Source organism: Typopeltis vanoorti, chromosome 3 (assembly GCF_054136105.1).
Source record: "Typopeltis vanoorti isolate ZY-2024b chromosome 3, IOZ_Tvanoo_1.0, whole genome shotgun sequence".
NCBI classification, from domain to species: Eukaryota; Metazoa; Arthropoda; class Arachnida; order Uropygi; family Thelyphonidae; genus Typopeltis; species Typopeltis vanoorti.
In genome coordinates, this window is record NC_143551.1 from 125,525,045 (window position 1) to 125,547,381 (window position 22,337).

Consider the following 22,337-nt stretch of genomic DNA (forward strand, 5'->3'; position numbering starts at 1 on the left):
AATCTTGTGGTTATATCAGTTGCTTTAATATCATTTTTGTTCTAGGTTTTATCAGAACTTTTCAGCATTCCCCCTCCCCCCCATAAAAATGTGTGGGGAGCTGATCTCAGTTGGTATGGTACCTAACCTAGAACAGGAGACAAAAATGTTAGCAAGGCAGTGTTAGGTGCAGAATTGCAGGAAAAGACCAAGATCCAAGTAGAATGATGAAGATTGAAATGCCTTAGAAGATCTAACAATACCAGAATCTTAAGAGATAAGACTAATTTGGATGAAAATTCTTCACATGAAGTTAGTGTTGCAACCTTTTCATGTAATACTATCATGGCATCCTATAAACTCCTTTGAGGATGCATCAGGATTTGATAACCATCATAGTAATTAAAATTAAGGAAGGAAAGATCCTAAAAGTCTTCAACTTGATATGAAAAAGTTATTATAAGAAAGGACAAGTATCCATTCCTATTTTACACCATGCATTCAAACAATGTTTGCTAATAGAAAGATTACAAAAATCTGCTAATCAGGCTGCACTGGTTCCAGATCCAATGCTAATCTAAGAAATTTGATAGAATGTGAAACTGCTGTGTAAATTCCTTCTGATTCATATCATAATTACACTAAAGAATAACATTCAACATTAAATAATACATTAAGCAATTTTTTATTATTATAAACAAACTGCTTACCACTCATGTAGTTTTTAGCTTTTAAATCTGGCCGTCGCTCAATTAGTGATGGGTCAAAACTCTAAGGCAAAAATTAAATAGTGTAACAGGAAATTAATAAATGAATAAACACAAATCCAAGTTATAAGGTACAGATTGCAAAAGTAAATTTTTTACATAGAAAAATATGATATTCAATAATTCATTTAAAAGTACTGATTGTTCAATACAATTTTTCAATTTATTAAAAAAATATTCATACTGAATTAGTTCAATTATATTGTGACCAAAAAATTTTGCTGTTTTATAGAAAATTATTAGAGCCAATAAACTTTTCTCAAACAAAACAGAAATTTATAACTGCCACTTCTATCAACTGCCAAATTTTCAGAAAGCAAAAATCATCCAACTCCATTCCAATGCCTATGTTTCAAAATTATCACTTGTACATATGATTATCCAAAATTAAGAAAAGCGATAGTCAGATGTCAATGTTCTCAGGAATACAACATGGGGAGATGGGAGAAAGAATTTTCCATGCAAGGCTGTGATGGAGCTTCCCCCATGGCCACTCATGCCATGTGAGATTTCAGAATATCATGAAAAAACATGAGCATCATGAAATCCAATGAATGAACAAACAAACAAACAAACAAACAAACACACACACACACACACACACACACACACTTTTTTATACATCTAATTTTAAATTGTGCATTCATTCAGTAGATCTTTTCTAAATGAGGACATATATTGGAGTAACCCATTTTTTTGTCACTTTTTTCTAACCACACTTCTCAATCAGTGCTTTAACAACACTCATACTTCTCAGTGCTTTCTCAACTGGCTGAGCACCACTCATACTTTAAAAGTGCATCAATGGATAAGCACTATCTAGAAAGGCATCCACCTAATTTCTTTAGAAGAAATTAGGTGGATGCCTAATTTCTTCCATGCAAAAGCAGCAAAAACTGTTTTGGTCATTTTATAATTGTTTCAATTTAGCATTTCTAATGTACTGTTACAAAATTCAGCATAATTCCCCCCCCCCCTCCATGTGGGACAATTGTTTGTGGTGGCAGGGACCTTGCAGTGATGGTACTGGCCATTTTCATTCTTCCTTTTTTTCTTTACTTTTCTTCCTGTATGCTTTGCTCTACTTTTCCTGAGTCCTTTTTACTAACCTTTTTTCCAGATCACCATCGCTGGGATCCAACCCCCTGCTGCCATGTTTGCAGTGTGGTGCAAATGGTGGACATCCAGAGAAGGGGGGGGGGGAATCCTGGTAGTCTTGCACTACTTTGGCTTCTGCTTCAGGAAGATGGGCAATCCTGGATGGCCCAGCCAGGAACAATCGGCTAGTGGGCTTGCCTGCAAGGGTTGATGGTGTCGCAGTAAGTCTCTCATCCCATGATCCGGGGTCGTGATTCAAGGCTTACTGTAGTGCTGGTATAGAATCCAGGGTAGCCCAGATGTTACACTCCTGAGTGCAGTCATAGCTTGCCAGTCAGTGGATGTCCATCCATGGCTCCATGGTGGGTGGGGAGCTCTAGTGCCAAACCAAGACCTCCTTGAGCATAAATTCTTCATCCTCAAACGTTCTAGAGGCCCCTAACAAAGTCTAACCAAGTACTGATACTGTAGGTACAGCATTTAGTAACAGAAATAAGAAACAAAGGATATGATACTGGTATAAATGTACCAGTGTTTTTGATCATCCATACAACAGGTGAAAAGCCAGTAGGGAAAATGTCACTCTTCTTTATTCAGAAGGGTTTAGAAGGACTGGCAAAATCTCCCAAACCTGTTAAGAAATTACATTCTGGTGATATCCTTGTGGAAACATTGTGTCAGCAACAATCCAAGAAACTACTGGGAGCAACATCAACACCTCATAAAACACTCAATTCCTGTAGAGGAGTGATATCAAATGAGATCTTGATGTTTTCCTGATGAGGAGATATGTTCAGAGCTAAAAGATAAGGAAATAATGGGTGTGAGATGCATTCTGATATGTAGGCATGGATGCCTAGTTTCAACCAGGAACCTCATCCTTACTTTTGACACAGCTGAGCTTCCAATATCTGTAAAAGCACAATATCTCAGCTGTCCTGTTAGAATACCTCCCAAATTTGCTAAGATGCTTTAAATGTTAGAAATATGGGCATGCCTAACCTGCCTGTCGTGGCTCTGCCACCTGTGTCCAATGTGATAATAGAGAGCATGATAACAAACCTTGCTTGGCAAATAAAGCTAAATGTGTCAACTGTCAGGGAGATCATCCATGTCAGAAGAGGAAAGATGAAAAAGAAATACAAAAAAATTAAAGCAGAACATATAAGGATGCAAAAAAAACTAGCCACCACCACACCTGCTCTGAGATCTTTGTATGTTGAGAAGGTAACAATTAAGAAAATGTCAACAGCAACTCAAACTCGTATGTGTATTCCACAATCTGATAATTTCCCCATACCTGAACTTTAGCGTAAGTGCTTTTCTGTTGAGGGCATCAATTGCATGACCTATGGTCTTACTCCAGATACAACTCCAAAAATGATTCCATTTGATGAGAACCTACTTTCAAGATAAACTACCAGACAACCCCACAGAAAAAAAAAAAAAAATGGATACTTCGGTATCTACTGAAAGTAAAACTTTCCAACTGACCTTAACACATCAGTGTTAGGGTCAGTTGAATATTTACTTATTTTAATTATCATATTGAATATTTTACCCAGAGGAAGAGAGGGATACTGGTCGTCCATTCTTCTCAAAAACAATTGATAAATAAAAACCTGACAAAGGTAAGCCCTAAACTTCTCGAAAACCATATAAAGCCAAAACAGTAGGAAAATTTTTACAATGGAACTGTCGTGGGTTATGCCAGAATATTGATGATATCAAGATTTTGTTGCAGAAACACAAACCTTTCTGTTTCTTTCTACAGGAAACATACTTAAGACCCAATGAGGACCCTACCTCAATGAATTTCACTGTTCTATGCAAGGAGAGAACTGGAGATGGTTCTGCTCATGGAGGATTAGCTGTCCTAGTGGGCAGTCATACTCCTTTCCATCATGTCCAACTTAATATCACTATGGAAGCAGTGGCGATTCACTTATCCATGGAATTCTTATTACAGTATGTTCAATTTATTCACCACTGAGTGCTGAGTTAAATGAAATCGATTTTCATAATCTTATCTTGAAACTGTCTGAACACATCCTTCTGATGGGTGACTTTAATGGTCACAATACTCTGACCAATACACAAATAGAAGAGGTTGAATCACTGAAAGAATCCTTGACAATAATGACCTCTCCCTTTTGAATAATAGATTCAATACTTTCTTCTATATGCCTACCTGCTCATACTCTGCAATTGCTTCCCTTCCATTCTTCCACTGCTCATGTGGGACAAAGGTTGGTCGATTGGTAGAGTCTCTGCTACTAATGGCTTATGCAAAAAGTTAAGCAAGTTTGAGTACGGTTAGTAGATGGAAGAAGATCAATCATTCAATGCTGATGGCACACTCTCTCTCGGTGAGTCTTTGGACTCCCTGGAGATGTCACATAATAATAATAATAATAAATCACTTTCCTGTTCTTTGTACATAGATGCCCATATGGAAAACGGACCAGGCTGATGAATACTTTTACAGTAAGTCAAACACCTATCAGTGAAGCAGTAGAGTATGTAGCAGACTGTACTGTCTCCAGGCAGCAACATCCTCCATCCCAAAAATGTCATCTCGATTTCCACTCTAACCAAAGACTTGGTGGAACCCAGAATGCCAGACAGCCAAAAAAGATCAATACAGAGCATGGGATATATTTCATAGATATCCCACCACATCAAACTTAATAGCTTTTAAGCATGCTGAGGCCAAAGCACGTTATGTGAGACATCAGTCAAAAACAATCATGATCCAAATTACCTCAATTGATCAAATGATTAGTAAAAAATTGTATGGGATAAAATCCAGAGAAAGATGTTCTATATCTATAGAACACACCATTTTTCGACCTTAGACCATAATGGGAGTGTTGTTCTGATCCCGAAGCAATTACAGGCACTTTGGCGAGAAATTTTTGCCAGAATCTCAGCAACAGCTTCATATCCTCCTGAATTTTTAATACTGAAAGAGCAGCAAGAGAAACAAAGGCTAAATTTTTTTACTAATGGGCATGAGCCATACAATCAGCCATTTGTTAAGGAGGAACTAAAAAGAGCTCTTTGACTTTCATAATTGATGTCATCTAAAAGATGACATCCATTATGAAATGATAAAAACATCTACCATAAAAATATATACAGCAGAATACTTACAGAGAAAGAGTTTCCAGATTCTTGGCAAAAGTCAGTTGTCATTACTATCCCGCAACCAGGAAAGGATCCAACCCAAGCAAATAATTATTGACCTATTGCTGTGACCAGCTGTCTTTGTAAGATATTAGAGAAAAGTGTTAATGCCAGTCTTCTCTGGTATTTAGAAAGCAAAAGAGAGAAAAGTGGAAGAGAGCATTGACTCTCCTTTGTACTTTATAAGTGGGGTGCTGATTGATCTTCATTGCTTCATCATTGCTCCACTACACAATGTGGCTTCTGTAGACTCTGTTCAACTTTAGACCATTTGGTTCATTTAGAAACTTGTATAAGAGATACATTTCTGAAGCAAGAAGATCTGGTTTCAATTTTCTTTGACATGGAAAAGCTTATGACACAACCTGGAGTTATGGCATATTAAAAGACCTCTATAATCTTTCTCCTGTATTTGACAGGTGACATATAGCTGTTTGCTGATGATTCAAAGATAGGCAGGTTAATTAGGAATGCAGCTGATGTTACACCCTGATAAACAAGAATGTAATAATTTCAGTTATCATGGTGTAACAAGAAAATAAAAATATAAAATCCTATGTAAGTAGCTAATACAAAATATTTAAAGGCAGAAAAAATGCTTGCATCCAAGGAAATTAATTATAGCAGAAATTGATTGTTTAACTAAATAGAAAAAAGGGGAATCTTATTACAAAAAAGATATGAAAAAATAGGTTAAGTAAGACAAAGAAGATTAGAGATAAGAATTTGTATGTGAGAGACTAGTTTAACACTTGAAAAAAGGAGATTAAAATATTCAAGTAAATTCTAAAAGGGGGATTAATTTAGTATAGAGGCTAGCTTAAAACAAATGACGATCGCTCAAAAAATTCCCGAAGTGAGACGTCACGTGAGAATCGCGGGCAAGCGAACCGTAACATGTTTTGGGCAGAAAAACGCGACTTTAATTGGTGAGTGAGATCGACTCCAGAGGGGGGGAGAAATGAAATTGAAGTAGGTGCCGATAGGGGCCATGCAGATAAAAGGTTAGGAACCCCCCCAACACACACACACACACACACACACACACACAGGGCTTTTTTTCCTCAGAGTTTCCTCACGAAATTTTCGTATAGGTACACAGGTTTTCCTGAGTGATGGCATAGGAGTTATCTCCGTCCGAAGCAACAAGGAAACAAAGTGTGCGAGAATTCGATCCCGTATTCCTATTGCAAGAGACGAGGAACGCCGTATGGTTACGAGAAGGAAGGAATTGTCTGTGTATCTCATCATCCAGTACTCATATCGAGGGAAAGAAATCCGTGCCCACATGATGAGTTCCATAAAGATAGAATAGAAGATCCTGTATGTGTCCTTTATTCAAGCACGAAAGGTATAGATCGTGAAAACCAGGTTTCGTCCTAGAAAGGTACTGTAAAATCTCGTATCAATTGAAATCGCATATAGCTGCAATCATTGTTAATTACTGGACAGTCGAAGATATACTGGGACTTTAGTACAAATCAGAGTAGAATGAGAGTAAACTAGTTTATATTATTTGATAAGCATTTGTGTGCTAGAGATTTATATATGCGCATGGTATTTCATATGAGAGTGTCTTAAGGGTCAAATGTATGTATGGGCATAGCGAAAGGATAGTTTAACCTATATTGTTTGTTTGTAAGATAGATAAGGTAGACTGAATATAAACATTAATGTCCATAGTATTATGGCAATATAGAGCATTCTGACTAGTATAAGATTAAGTAAAGTGTTAATTTTTTCCAGGATTATATGTGTATATCTATATGTATAAAGTCCGTTATGACAGCATGATCGCAAATTCCCATATAGGACTTTGCCCTAATACTTGTATTTTGCTTATGTAATTTTGTAATTTTATTCTTAGTATTGAATTGTGTTTTATATAATAGAAATTGAATTGTACCATGTTTGAGATTTTAAATAAACTTTTGTTTCATTGATGATACAGTTGTTTAAAATTGCTGCCTAATATACCAATTGAAAAATGTGCGAACCTAATTACGCGGGAAATTAATGTGTTAAGTTATGAGTAAAAGGTCACGACTGCTTAATTGTTTCACGCTCAGACATATTTTGGTAATTGCTCCTTGTTTTTGAATTATATATCTTAAACTAAATGTCCTGAAAGGTGCAGTATAATATAAATATTAGGGACATTAAGGGGAGAAAAAGCTTAAATATTTGAATTTTGTAATATCTCGTGCATTGTTAAGTTTTGAATAAAGAAAATAGAGAGATTCACTTGAAAGGATAAAAGAAAGTTTAATAATCGTAGATAGGGACACAACACTGATATGCAGTATTTGCAGAATGATTTGAATAGGCTGGAATTGTGGATATTGAAAAATTAATGTCAGTTAATGTGGTCATGCACTTTGGCATGATTAGATGGTGTAATATATTGGGTGGTATTATGCTAGAAGAAACTGATCAAGCTAAGAATCTTGGAGTGTTAGTTGAGAGGAAGTTAAAGTTCAGGGACCTAGTAGCAAAGATTGCAAATACAACTCAAAAGATAATTGCAATGCTGAAATGAACTTTGACATGCCAAGATAAGGATGTCATTTTGCCTATTTACAAGACCTTTATAAGACCTCACTTGGACAATGTGCACATGTCTGGTCTGCTGGTTTCTGTTGTGAATCTGATACAGTGGAGAGAGTGCAAAGGAGAATGTTTAAAATGATATCAGGATTGTGGAATACTGATTATGAAGACAGATTGAGAATTTTAGACTGCAGACACTAGCAAACAGGAGAAAGAGGCGGTGATATGATTGAGACTTACAAACTTCTGAAAGGGTCATACAGGATTTCAGTTGATGGAATTTTTCAATTTATGGAGGGTAGGGAAAGAACAAGAGGGCATCCTTGGAAACTGAGAATGAATGCTGCTAAAAAGGGGGGGGGGTGAGGTCTAGATTTTTCTCTCATAGAATGGTATGTGATTGGAAAGAATTGCCATTGGATGTTGTGTGTGTGCAAGCAGTGTGAATGAATTCAAGAACAAGTATGACAGATGGTACGTGTAGTATGTAGACTCCTTCGACGAGTTCTTGACTCCTTGAAGGTCTCTCTCTTAATAATAATAATTATATGGTATCTATATATAGCATATGCTTTTACTGTAAGAAATTTAAATGAGGATTGAAACTTCAGTTTCACTGGTGCAAACTATAATTGTCTTTGACAGTGTAGTGTTCTCTGAAGGATCCCCCCCCCCCCACACACATCACAGCTATTTGCATGGACAGATAATGATTAGTTGGTTTATAGTTTGTCGCAAGTACAGCAAAGGTCATACTGCACCATAGCATAGGTTGCAGCAATACATAAACAGTCAAAGAAAAATTGCAAACAATATGCATGTACAAAAACCAAACCAAGGAATGCAGTATATACATGTAAATAAAATTACAGTAAAGGTTTCAGCAGTACATATAGTCAAACAGAAATTAGTAAACAATGTACATGCACAAAAATTAAGTTTCACAATGCAGTATCTACATATAAAATTACTGAAAAGGTTACAGCAATACATAGTCAAAAATAAAATAGTAAATGTGGGTACAAAAATTGAATTAAGCAATGCAGTATCTACATATAAACAAAATTACAGTCAAATGTGTTTATACAAATTAATTTTTTTTAAAAGGTTAAAAACATAATGCAATCTGTTTGAGTCTGTTAACATCTACCTGAGTGTATATGGCTTGTCTAGATAAAGAGCTGGCATTCCACCAGAATATGACAAATAGGGAGACACATATTTCATTTTTCGCATGCAGGAGGATCATCAGCCTTCAGTAAATAAGAATGTGTAAGATGACTATGCCCTATGTGGTGGAGCCTAGCAAGAACAATTTCCTCTCTTCTCTTTCTACGTTGACTAGAATACCAATGCTTAATTTCAGGCTTAATGTCATATAATATGTTTATCAATGCATCCTGCCATTGAGCAATTAGCTTTGATCTTAGTCTGTATATGGTACTGTCAGACAGTACATAAACAATACCAGAGAAAGTATGAACTGATCTAGCAACTGCATATATGCAGTCTTGTTTCCCTTAATTCCAATGTAGCTGGGGATCCAGCACAATTTAACATTAAAATGAATGGTTTTCATTTTGTACAACTGGTGTAACAGCTCACGCAGCACTGGATGCGGATTATACATAGGAGAAGAGATTGCCTGTGAAGAATTCGATGAATCTGTATAAATACATTTTGGTAGTGGTTTTCTTTTATATGCACAAGTGTAAGCTGAATGGCATGCAACTCTGCTGTATAATTACTGCAGTCAAGTGGGATTGGCTGGAGATAGTAATTAGATAAAAAACCTTCCTGTATTTATTAAAAAACTTTGTCTACATGAACTTTCCAAGACAGAATGGGAAGTAAGCTATCTCAGCCACATCATCAAGAACAGGGTGTTCCAGGGTTCTGTCTTAAGTGTGACACTTTTTGTTATCAAAGTTAACTCAATCACTAAACAACTTTCTCCCACTGTAGACAATGCTCTATATGTTGATGACTTCACAATTTACTGTCACTCTCATAACATGAGGGTAATTGAAAGACAACTTCAACAAACAATTTGATCATGTTTCTCTCAGTAATGAGTTAAGGTTTTCAACAGCAAGTGTCTGTGTATAGTGTCAAAAACACACTCTTCACCCAGATCCTGAATTAAGAATGGGACGAACTGTTATTCTAGTAGCTACAGAAGCCGAGTTCTTGGGACTCATCTTGGACAGAAAACTTACATTCCTTGCACATTCATCAACTATGATAAAAGTGAAAGAGAGCATTGAATTTCCTTTGCACTCTATGAGTGGGATGCTGATTGATCTTCAATTGCTTCATCTTTATCATGAACTTATAGGTTCAAAGCTGGATTATGGGTCTCAAGTCTATGGTTCTACAAGGCAGAATAACCTGCGATAGTTGGATCCTATCCATTATCAGGATATATGGATAGCTACCGGTGCCTTTCACACATCACCCACTCAGTCTTTATGTTGAAGCAATTGAACTGGCTCTATCACTTAGACGGAAACAGTTGTCTCTTAATTATGCCCTAAAGATAAAATCTCGCCCAGATCACTCTATGATTAGTCTCTTTTCTCTGCATTGGGAAGCTCAATATCACACACATCAGACTGCCATACATCCTTTTGGTATGTGTGTTAAAGAGACCATGCAGGCTGTTGGCATGAATGTTAATAACATTGCTTACATCAAACATGACAGCATCTCTCCATGGCACTTTGTCAGCTACAGAAGTCTCATAGTCCATTTGTCTACCTGCAATTGTTTAATGCACACAGAGCAGCCCACTCTGATTTTTTGCCCATCTATAATGATGGCTCAAGAACTGATATCTGTGTTGTTGGATGTCTGCTATGTTTTCTGACATTACTATCTCCAGCCAATCCCACTTGACTGCAGTAATTATACAGCAGAGTTGCATGCCATTCAGCTTACACTTGTGCATATAAAAGAAAACCACTACCAAAATGTATTTATACAGATTCATCGAATTCTTCACAGGCAATCTCTTCTCCTATGTATAATCCGCATCCAGTGCTGCGTGAGCTGTTACACCAGTTGTACAAAATGAAAACCATTCATTTTAATGTTAAATTGTGCTGGATCCCCAGCTACATTGGAATTAAGGGAAACAAGACTGCATATATGCAGTTGCTAGATCAGTTCATACTTTCTCTGGTATTGTTTATGTACTGTCTGACAGTACCATATACAGACTAAGATCAAAGCTAATTGCTCAATGGCAGGATGCATTGATAAACATATTATATGACATTAAGCCTGAAATTAAGCATTGGTATTCTAGTCAACGTAGAAAGAGAAGAGAGGAAATTGTTCTTGCTAGGCTCCACCACATAGGGCATAGTCATCTTACACATTCTTATTTACTGAAGGCTGATGATCCTCCTGCATGCGAAAAATGAAATATGTGTCTCCCTATTTGTCATATTCTGGTGGAATGCCAGCTCTTTATCTAGACAAGCCATATACACTCAGGTAGATGTTAACAGACTCAAACAGATTGCATTATGTTTTTAACCTTTTAAAAAAAATTAATTTGTATAAACACATTTGACTGTAATTTTGTTTATATGTAGATACTGCATTGCTTAATTCAATTTTTGTACCCACATTTACTATTTTATTTTTGACTATGTATTGCTGTAACCTTTTCAGTAATTTTATATGTAGATACTGCATTGTGAAACTTAATTTTTGTGCATGTACATTGTTTACTAATTTCTGTTTGACTATATGTACTGCTGAAACCTTTACTGTAATTTTATTTACATGTATATACTGCATTCCTTGGTTTGGTTTTTGTACATGCATATTGTTTGCAATTTTTCTTTGACTGTTTATGTATTGCTGCAACCTATGCTATGGTGCAGTATGACCTTTGCTGTACTTGCGACAAACTATAAACCAACTAATCATTATCTGTCCATGCAAATAGCTGTGATGTGTGTGTGTGTGTGGGGGGGGGGGATCCTTCAGAGAACACTACACTGTCAAAGACAATTATAGTTTGCACCAGTGAAACTGAAGTTTCAATCCTCATTTAAATTTCTTACAGTAAAAGCATATGCTATATATAGATACCATATAATTATTATTATTAAGAGAGAGACCTTCAAGGAGTCAAGAACTCGTCGAAGGAGTCTACATACTACACGTACCATCTGTCATACTTGTTCTTGAATTCATTCACACTGCTTGCACACACACAACATCCAATGGCAATTCTTTCCAATCACATACCATTCTATGAGAGAAAAATCTAGACCTCACCCCCCCCCCTTTTTAGCAGCATTCATTCTCAGTTTCCAAGGATGCCCTCTTGTTCTTTCCCTACCCTCCATAAATTGAAAAATTCCATCAACTGAAATCCTGTATGACCCTTTCAGAAGTTTGTAAGTCTCAATCATATCACCGCCTCTTTCTCCTGTTTGCTAGTGTCTGCAGTCTAAAATTCTCAATCTGTCTTCATAATCAGTATTCCACAATCCTGATATCATTTTAAACATTCTCCTTTGCACTCTCTCCACTGTATCAGATTCACAACAGAAACCAGCAGACCAGACATGTGCACATTGTCCAAGTGAGGTCTTATAAAGGTCTTGTAAATAGGCAAAATGACATCCTTATCTTGGCATGTCAAAGTTCATTTCAGCATTGCAATTATCTTTTGAGTTGTATTTGCAATCTTTGCTACTAGGTCCCTGAACTTTAACTTCCTCTCAACTAACACTCCAAGATTCTTAGCTTGATCAGTTTCTTCTAGCATAATACCACCCAATATATTACACCATCTAATCATGCCAAAGTGCATGACCACATTAACTGACATTAATTTTTCAATATCCACAATTCCAGCCTATTCAAATCATTCTGCAAATACTGCATATCAGTGTTGTGTCCCTATCTACGATTATTAAACTTTCTTTTATCCTTTCAAGTGAATCTCTCTATTTTCTTTATTCAAAACTTAACAATGCACGAGATATTACAAAATTCAAATATTTAAGCTTTTTCTCCCCTTAATGTCCCTAATATTTATATTATACTGCACCTTTCAGGACATTTAGTTTAAGATATATAATTCAAAAACAAGGAGCAATTACCAAAATATGTCTGAGCGTGAAACAATTAAGCAGTCGTGACCTTTTACTCATAACTTAACACATTAATTTCCCGCGTAATTAGGTTCGCACATTTTTCAATTGGTATATTAGGCAGCAATTTTAAACAACTGTATCATCAATGAAACAAAAGTTTATTTAAAATCTCAAACATGGTACAATTCAATTTCTATTATATAAAACACAATTCAATACTAAGAATAAAATTACAAAATTACATAAGCAAAATACAAGTATTAGGGCAAAGTCCTATATGGGAATTTGCGATCATGCTGTCATAACGGACTTTATACATATAGATATACACATATAATCCTGGAAAAAATTAACACTTTACTTAATCTTATACTAGTCAGAATGCTCTATATTGCCATAATACTATGGACATTAATGTTTATATTCAGTCTACCTTATCTATCTTACAAACAAACAATATAGGTTAAACTATCCTTTCGCTATGCCCATACATACATTTGACCCTTAAGACACTCTCATATGAAATACCATGCGCATATATAAATCTCTAGCACACAAATGCTTATCAAATAATATAAACTAGTTTACTCTCATTCTACTCTGATTTGTACTAAAGTCCCAGTATATCTTCGACTGTCCAGTAATTAACAATGATTGCAGCTATATGCGATTTCAATTGATACGAGATTTTACAGTACCTTTCTAGGACGAAACCTGGTTTTCACGATCTATACCTTTCGTGCTTGAATAAAGGACACATACAGGATCTTCTATTCTATCTTTATGGAACTCATCATGTGGGCACGGATTTCTTTCCCTCGATATGAGTACTGGATGATGAGATACACAGACAATTCCTTCCTTCTCGTAACCATACGGCGTTCCTCGTCTCTTGCAATAGGAATACGGGATCGAATTCTCGCACACTTTGTTTCCTTGTTGCTTCGGACGGAGATAACTCCTATGCCATCACTCAGGAAAACCTGTGTACCTATACGAAAATTTCGTGAGGAAACTCTGAGGAAAAAAAGCCCTGTGTGTGTGTGTGTGTGTGTGTGTGTGTGTTGGGGGGGTTCCTAACCTTTTATCTGCATGGCCCCTATCGGCACCTACTTCAATTTCATTTCTCCCCCCCTCTGGAGTCGATCTCACTCACCAATTAAAGTCGCGTTTTTCTGCCCAAAACATGTTACGGTTCGCTTGCCCGCGATTCTCACGTGACGTCTCACTTCGGGAATTTTTTGAGCGATCGTCATTTGTTTTAAGCTAGCCTCTATACTAAATTAATCCCCCTTTTAGAATTTACTTGAATATTTTAATCTCCTTTTTTCAAGTGTTAAACTAGTCTCTCACATACAAATTCTTATCTCTAATCTTCTTTGTCTTACTTAACCTATTTTTTCATATCTTTTTTGTAATAAGATTCCCCTTTTTTCTATTTAGTTAAACAATCAATTTCTGCTATAATTAATTTCCTTGGATGCAAGCATTTTTTCTGCCTTTAAATATTTTGTATTAGCTACTTACATAGGATTTTATATTTTTATTTTCTTGTTACACCATGATAACTGAAATTATTACATTCTTGTTTATCAGGGTGTAACATCAGCTGCATTCCTAATTAACCTGCCTATCTTTGAATCATCAGCAAACAGCTATATGTCACCTGTCAAATCCTTCCAAATGTCATTAATGTACACACTGAATAAAAGCGGACCAAGGATGGTCCTTATGGTACACCACTGGTTACCTTAAATCTTGCAGACTCACATCCCCCATATACCCACTTTTTGATATCTGCAATCAGCCATCCTTTTATCCAAGCTAATATTTTATATTCCAATCCCATATTCTCCAATTTATATAACAGTCTTCTATGTTGTATTCTGTCAAAAGCCTTAGCAAAATCCCAAAGTATCATGGTGTATCCATTAGGGAGGGTCATGTTTTAGCAACTTGCTCACATTGTAAAATTATTATACAATGTGAGCAAGTTACTAAAACATGACCCTCCTTTAGTAAACCCCTGATGCTCATCGTAAAGTAGAGATTTTCTATCAACCTATTCCTGAATGTGAACCCTTATCAACTTTTCCAAAATCTTCACCACCACTCCAGAGATACTAATAGATTGATAGTTGAATACATCTGTCTTTCACCACCCTTGTGCAATGGGATTAACATGCATTGTTCCTACTCCTGTGGAATCTCTGTTCTGAGGCTCAAATTATTTAGACTGGTCAAAGACAAGCCAGTTCAGCTGAACACTCTTATAACATCTGCACTGATATCCAATCAGTCCTTATTGATAAATTCTTATTCAGTTTGTGCTAAATTCTTATTCAACAACTCTAATACCTCATTCTCATACACCTGAGTTTCTTCACTAAACGAAGAAGTAGCAGTGAGCTCAATGTTGCATTTGCCAGGTTGATAGCTTTTAACAAAATGAGCATTCATTAGTTGACTGCATTTGTCACCCTCACACCATCTGCATCAAGTAGAGTTATCCTTTCATATTCATTATTTCTTTTAATTGCAGCATAACGATAGAATTCCTGTGGGTCGTTTTTAGCTTACAGAGCCAATTTCTTTTCATATTCAGATTTAGCTTTCCATATGACAGTTGTGACTCTTCTGGACAGATACTTATAATTTTCCATAATGGAAATCATGCTTACACTCACAGTGTTCTTTCCACATCATCCATTTCTCACGAATCTCTTGCTTGATAAGATTATACATCCATTTCACTCCTATTATTTATTCTTCAAACTCTAGGGACACATTCTGACATTGCATCATTTAAGTATTTTGTAAATACTTTAAAGTACACTGCCCATGCACTGTTGATATTCTTCCAATACTGCTCAGTTGGGCAATTTCCTGCTCTGTAGTCAGCATATAATCTTTTCTGAATGGAACATTCATAAACTTCCACTTTCAAAGTGAGTACTGCATAATTGCTGTCACCAACCAGAGGCAGAATAGTTATGTCTTTAAATGAACACCCGCTGACACCATAATCAAATCTAACACTCTCTGACCTCGAGTTCCTTCTGTCACATGCTGCTTAAGGAAGCTGTCTTGCAACAGCTCAATAAATTCAGTTTCATTTGTCTCATGAGATTTTACATCTACCAAATCAATGTTGGGATAATTCAAGTCCCCCCCTCATTATGATTACTCTTTTTGCACCCATCATTTTTATTTGGTGATGCACTTCATCACTAATAACAACACCCCACTATGTATTTGATCTTGTCAGATTCCATCTCACACCAGATGGCTAAAACTGACTGCCACATGAAAACCTGTTACTAGTATTACAGTCACAGGTTTCAACACTAACTGGATTCATTCATCTGATATCATTAGCAGCATGTCCCCTCCCCTCCTCTCCTTCATAAAAATACTATATCCTTTACACTCGATACCAGTTAGTAATTTGATTCTGATAGTAAGATTTCACTAATGCCTACACATACAAGGTCCCAGCATATTGAACAAAGCAACGAACTCTACCCCTTTGTTTCTGATATAACTAGCATTCATGTACAAACATGAGCTACCTGCATGTTCTTCTTTAGTGCCTTATATATGCAGACATCTTTGGCACACGCTTGCTGGGTCCAAATCGAACATAAAATTGGACCCAGCAAACGTGTGCCAAAGATGTCTGCATATATAAGGCACTAAAGAAGAACATGCAGGTAGCTCATGTTTGTACATGAATGCTAGTTATATCAGAAACAAAGGGGTAGAGTTCGTTGCTTTGTTCAATATGCTGGGACCTTGTATGTGTAGGCATTAGTGAGATCTTACTATCATAAAATTACTGCTCATAATCATTTCCATTATAATGTCTATTCTAGAAATACAATTTTATTAATATAGACCAGTTTACAATAAAACTTATATTAAAACCTACCAGTTTGGCCAGCAAATTGTCTGGCTTTTTCAAGGCATTTACGGTGATATGAAAACTAGTAAATGCAAATTGAAAGGAACATAAAAAACGTTGTAAACCAACTAGTAGCTATGGTTACACGTTTGCGTGACAGAGAGGACTTATTGTTCTTATTCATTATCACGCATGCGTTGTAGACGTGTAATGTGATTACTGGCTAGCTGTAGTTCAGATTGATTGAGAGAGAGGATCAATTTTTTCCACGAACTGTTTAGAATTACACCCTGATTTCTGTTGAGGTTTCCGCCGGTTATTGACACTATTGTGGCTTCCTTAAATAAACGATGCCTGTAGTCGTCATCGAGATATGGCATGGAGCTGTTTTGCCAATCTATCGTGTGGTTAGACGTACAGAAATGATGTGCTAAGCCGGAAAAGATGCTTCTGTTGTGGTTTACATCACCAACATGTTCTTTTTGTCTAATTTCTAAAATTCGTGAAGTTTGTCCGATGTAGGCAAGACCACAGGAACAGGGAATGTAATATACTCCTGGATATTTGTAGAATGGCACTTTATCTTTATAATTTAAATGTCTATTCTAGTCATTAATATAGTTACATAACATTGTCACTCCTACATACAGATTCTCACCATTCCTCCCATTATAATTTAGTTTCCCTGACCGTGTTAGGTCTCATACCAACTATTAGTTTTTAAAGACTCTTGATACGAAATGCATTCATGTGTAGGCCATCCTTCTTATACAAATCAAATCTTCCCTCAAACTCATGCCACCCATCCAAAATTTCACATTTATTTCATAAATACATAATAATAAATCTAGCAAATCAGACCAATCAGTATCAGTAATAATCAGTAAAAGTGCCCTTCCCCTGCAAAAAAAAAAAAAAGTCTTTCTTCATTTGAAGGCTATTATTACCTTTACTGTTGCTTTGACATTGGAGGAAATATCCTTCCCACATGAGGTTGCAGAACATGTAGAGAACTGATGCCAAGTGTGAGGGGGAGCACAAAAGAGAAGAAACCAAAAATAGAATTAAAAACCATACAATGCAAGATGATGATGCAAAGACTTGATTACTGATGTTGCAACTCTAGTTGGCCAAGATATTCTCAATTTAAATCAATCATAATATGATCATAAAAGTGCCCAAAGTATTCCGGCTAGTATCTATATCTTCTGGGAGCAAACATAGGTGGCCTTTATTTTCTGGTATTATGATATATATTTTATTTTTTCTCCTTCATGACCAAATTTATTTCAACTAGAAAAAAGTGTTCTATAAAGCTGAATTGGTTTCTTTTTTAGTATATAACAATTTTTCTCCATCTTATTGGATGAAAGAAAAATTGTTATAGAACACCTTCTAGTTAACCTGATCTTCTGTATCAGTTCATAAATATGTAGTTCAAATCATTCATGGATAAATTATAACTAAAAAATTCTGACCTACTAGTGCACTGTCTATTCACTGTTTATTATGACTGCAAATGTTAACCTTAATTAGAAAAATCTTTGATACTATTATGCTCTTTAAACCAGTAATGCAAGCTAATTATTTCACATGCCATAAAAAAAAATCTCTCTCTCCAAACTGAAGGCATTGCTGTGGACCCACTGTGAAAAACATAATTTTGAACCACAATCCCTCTTTTCTTCATTTATGCAATACAAATTCATCTACATTAGATTTCAGCATGAGTTCATAATGAATTTCATTTGAAACTGCTACATAATGGATGCTTTAGAAGTGAATTAACAGATAAGGTTATGTAATATAATAAAGAAAATAAAATGTAATAGTAGCAATACAAGAAAGCCCATGGCAATTATACTATTTGCAACATGGAAATTGTTTTTCACCAGTTCATATTAATAATATGAAACTGTTTAAATTAACAATTTTGTATTATTATTCCAATATCCTTTTTGAATTACATAAACTGGTACCTAAACCCTGAAGAAGCTATATATATTAAGGTAGCAAAATGTGTTCATTATTTTTAGTATTTATATTATTAACATCATAATAATTATGAATAACAAAGCTTAGTTTTTCAAGACTCCTGATATGAAATGCATTCAAGTGTCAGCTGTCCCTCTTATACAAATCCAATCTTCGCTCAAACTCACTCCACATCCAAAAACTTGCATTCATTCCATAAATACATAATAATAAATCTAGCAAATTAAACCAGTCAGTATCTTTGGAGTGCTGGTAAAAGTACCCCCCCCCCCAAAAAAAAAGTTTAAGTTTTCTGGGGGGAGGGGATAGTGATAGCGACTTACACTACACTCAGTTACTAAACGCGGAGCCTGTATGGGTGCTATATAAGCATGGATGACATTCAGATGTCAAATATACTGAAATATGCAAATAGTCAATTTGAATTTTTTTAAACTTTTACTTTCAACAAAAAAAAAAAAAAAAAAAAAAAGTTTAAAAACAAGAATCAAATCACATAGATTCACTTGTAAAATCTGAAGAAACCCTGACTACAACTAGGGAAATATGTGGCAAAGAAAATATGATTTTCATTGTGAACACAGGAATTTAAAGAAGCAGTCCATGAAAAGAAGAAATCAAAAAGTTCTTAGCTAATAAACTGGTATCTCCCCTCAGAGAAAATTGTAAAAAACTACATTATAAGTAGCTAAACTGTTTAAGAAAATTATAGAAAATAAACAGGATGAAGACAGTAAAATGCTCTGGAGAATAACTGAAAAAGTTTGGATAAATTGTTATATGTTTAGTTTTTATGTTATGTATGTTTGAATTTTGTGCATTTAAAATGATTATTTAAAAAAAAAAAACATTAAATGAGATAATAAACAGTAGGATAGTGGGATAGGAAATGTTAACAAAGAATGCAATTTTTCAGTACTGAACATAGAAAACACTACCAGAAATCTGAAACGTGGAAAATGGCAGCTAGAGCAGATAATATTCAAAAAGAAATACTCAAATATATAATGTATAAAATTTGTTTACAGTAACTACATTGCATGATACATTATGTGCATATAAAATGTTAATGTGGGTCTCCCACAAGGAGTCTCCAGCAATATCATTTAATAATAATTCTAGCAAATTAGACCAATCAGTATCCTGGGAGTGATGGTAAAAGTACTAGAAAAGTTATTTAAAGATAGAATTCAGAAATGGGCACAAAGTATCATGAATTCACAAAGAATTCATGATACTTTGTAAAGGATAAGTCATGCCCTAGATGAATAATACCAAAGATTAATATATGGAAAAGCAGAATCCAGGAGAAAGCAGGTGACTAACAGTGTGCTACAAGAATGCATGGACCACTACTGTTTTTATATATAAATGATACAGGGAATGATCTGAAAGATCAGATGCTTCCAGAGAATCAAGGAGGCCATATATAACCAGCTCTTCTCTTAAATTCATTCACACTAGATGCATTCATCACATCTCTCTCTTGTGATGAGGCTTTGAATTCACCCATGCAATAATCATAATAATTCAGGTCTGGTTGGAAGGTTATATAGAATGAGTGGAGGTAGTGCTCTATGTTAGAAATCCATATAAAAGAGAAATAAAAATTGTGAATGACAAATTTCCTGCTGACTGCTTCAGATATGTATTGAAAATCAACACAGAAAAATATTGGAATATAACTAGGATTGTGTTTTGTAGATCTAAAAGAGGCATGTAATAAAGTGCTAAGAGAAGCAGAATAAACAAGAAAAATGAAATAAAATCAAATGTAAAGCAAGGATGCATGCTATGTAATAATGAAATCAAGGCATTAAAAGCTTATAGTACTTTATGTAGATGCTATGAACTGTTAAGTTCGTAGGTTTCTTTAACTAAACAGAGTGACTGCTCTAAAAGCTGTTGATATAAAAATCAGTCAAAAAAAAAAAAAGATTATGACATTTTATGACTGATTTTTATATCTTTATGACAAAGTGACCATGCCATTTCAACTAACCTAAGATGGCATGGTCATTGTGCCTTAGAAGACAAGATCTGATAAGTAGGAGAGCAGTATCCTATAACAAAGTTATGGTTGTAGGATACTGCTTACTTGTACACTTAACAATCATACTTATCAGATGGCACTCTCCTATTCAATTAGCTAATCTTATCCAATCCCACCAGAATTTAAATATCAACTTGTGACAGCCTCTCAATAGCCTTTGAGAAATCTCAATATGATAGTGTCAGCTCTCCTAGTCCAAACATTATCATCCTGTAATCAAATCTGAGCCAAACTTAGTAGAGAATTCTGATGCTATCAATTCAATTATGAATTGTAATCCTTACCAATCTCCATAATATCTTAACAAAGATACCAAGACAGACCTGTAAGTCTTACCCTACCTCATTTCTTTGGGACTTTTTTCCCCCCATTAGGCTCAAGCTGAACACGTCAAGGGTGTTGCTGATTCCCTTGAACATTCCCTTAAAATTATATGCCATCAAGCATTACCAGAGTTTACTTGATTTCTCATATACCACCTGTTCATACAACAGTCCATCCTCTGATTCCATGCTCAGTGGCATGAAATAACTTGGATAAGTATTCATTTAAGCAAATACATGCAACAGTAGATTGCAAATACATGCAATCCAGTCTACAATTTCCATACTATCAGCATCATCCTTTCCTGTTATGTACTCTCAAGGTACCTAACCAGTTAAAATAAACATTCCTTTAACATATGTGCTAAGATCCCATCTGTGCATAGCACCAAGTTCTTATCTAGACTATGCAACATGCATGAATAATCAATGTTTTCTTTTAATTTTGCAACTGATCCTTGAAGATTTGGAATTTGTTTTCAAACTAATTTTTACTGCAATAATATTTCAGTATTTCCAAGTCAATTCACCAATGAAAGATGCTCAACTTCAACTCTAAAACTTTGACACATACCTTTCTTTTCCGTATAATATTCATTTTAATCCTCAAAACTAAACAGTGCTCACATCCTATTTCAAATCCCTTGTATGTTCTTATTCAGGATAAAAGAATATCCCAAATATAACTTCCATCCATGTGAATTTATGCACGTCTTTAGGTTGGAATATGGTGTTAGTAGTCCATATCCTGCACAAAAATCCAGTTAGTATTTATTATCATTAGCCATGTAGTTTTTTTTTTTTTAATTTATTAAAACCTTTGTCTCTAATTCATTTGTCATTCTATTGTTTAAGTCTCTCTAACAAGCATCCAGATTTTCTTTTGTCACCTGCCCTCGGAATTCACTCAAACATTTCCTCTATTTCTTTCCATACCAGAACCTTCTGCTCTGGTACCACACACATACAAATTAGTCTGTCCAATTTCTTCTTGAAATTTACTCACATTGCTCTACTCTTCAAGTGCTTCCATTCCATTTCCCTGATCGCTACAGCTTAAATATAACATTGCATAGTTATTTAAAATTTATATATAGTTATCGTTCTCTTTCCTGTTGCTAATTCTTAATGCATCAGAGGTATTTTCAACCATGCTCTTTACGTGTATCAGCATCAAAGCAGGAGTATTCCAATTATACGCATTGCTTGGAAAGAAATCGATGGACCATAGTGTAAGGAACAAATAGCCATGGTGCCCACCTTAATAAGATGTAGTACCTCCTTTCACTGCAATGACTACAGCATTCCTATGGGGCATACTTTCCACAAGCATATGTTAGAAATCAATGGGAATTT

The 22,337-nt window shown here is 35.3% G+C and overlaps 1 protein-coding gene across 1 annotated transcript in view; it reads right to left on the reverse strand.

The window, feature by feature from the left end:
- Positions 1-22,337, reverse strand: part of LOC150108540 (V-type proton ATPase 21 kDa proteolipid subunit c''-like) — a 167,154-nt gene that overhangs the window by 33,186 nt on the left and 111,631 nt on the right. Inside the window, exon 5 of the mRNA XM_090415972.1 lies at positions 690-750. Within this exon, the coding sequence (XP_090272098.1) occupies positions 690-750 (61 nt within the window). The remainder of the gene's footprint in view (positions 1-689; positions 751-22,337) is intronic.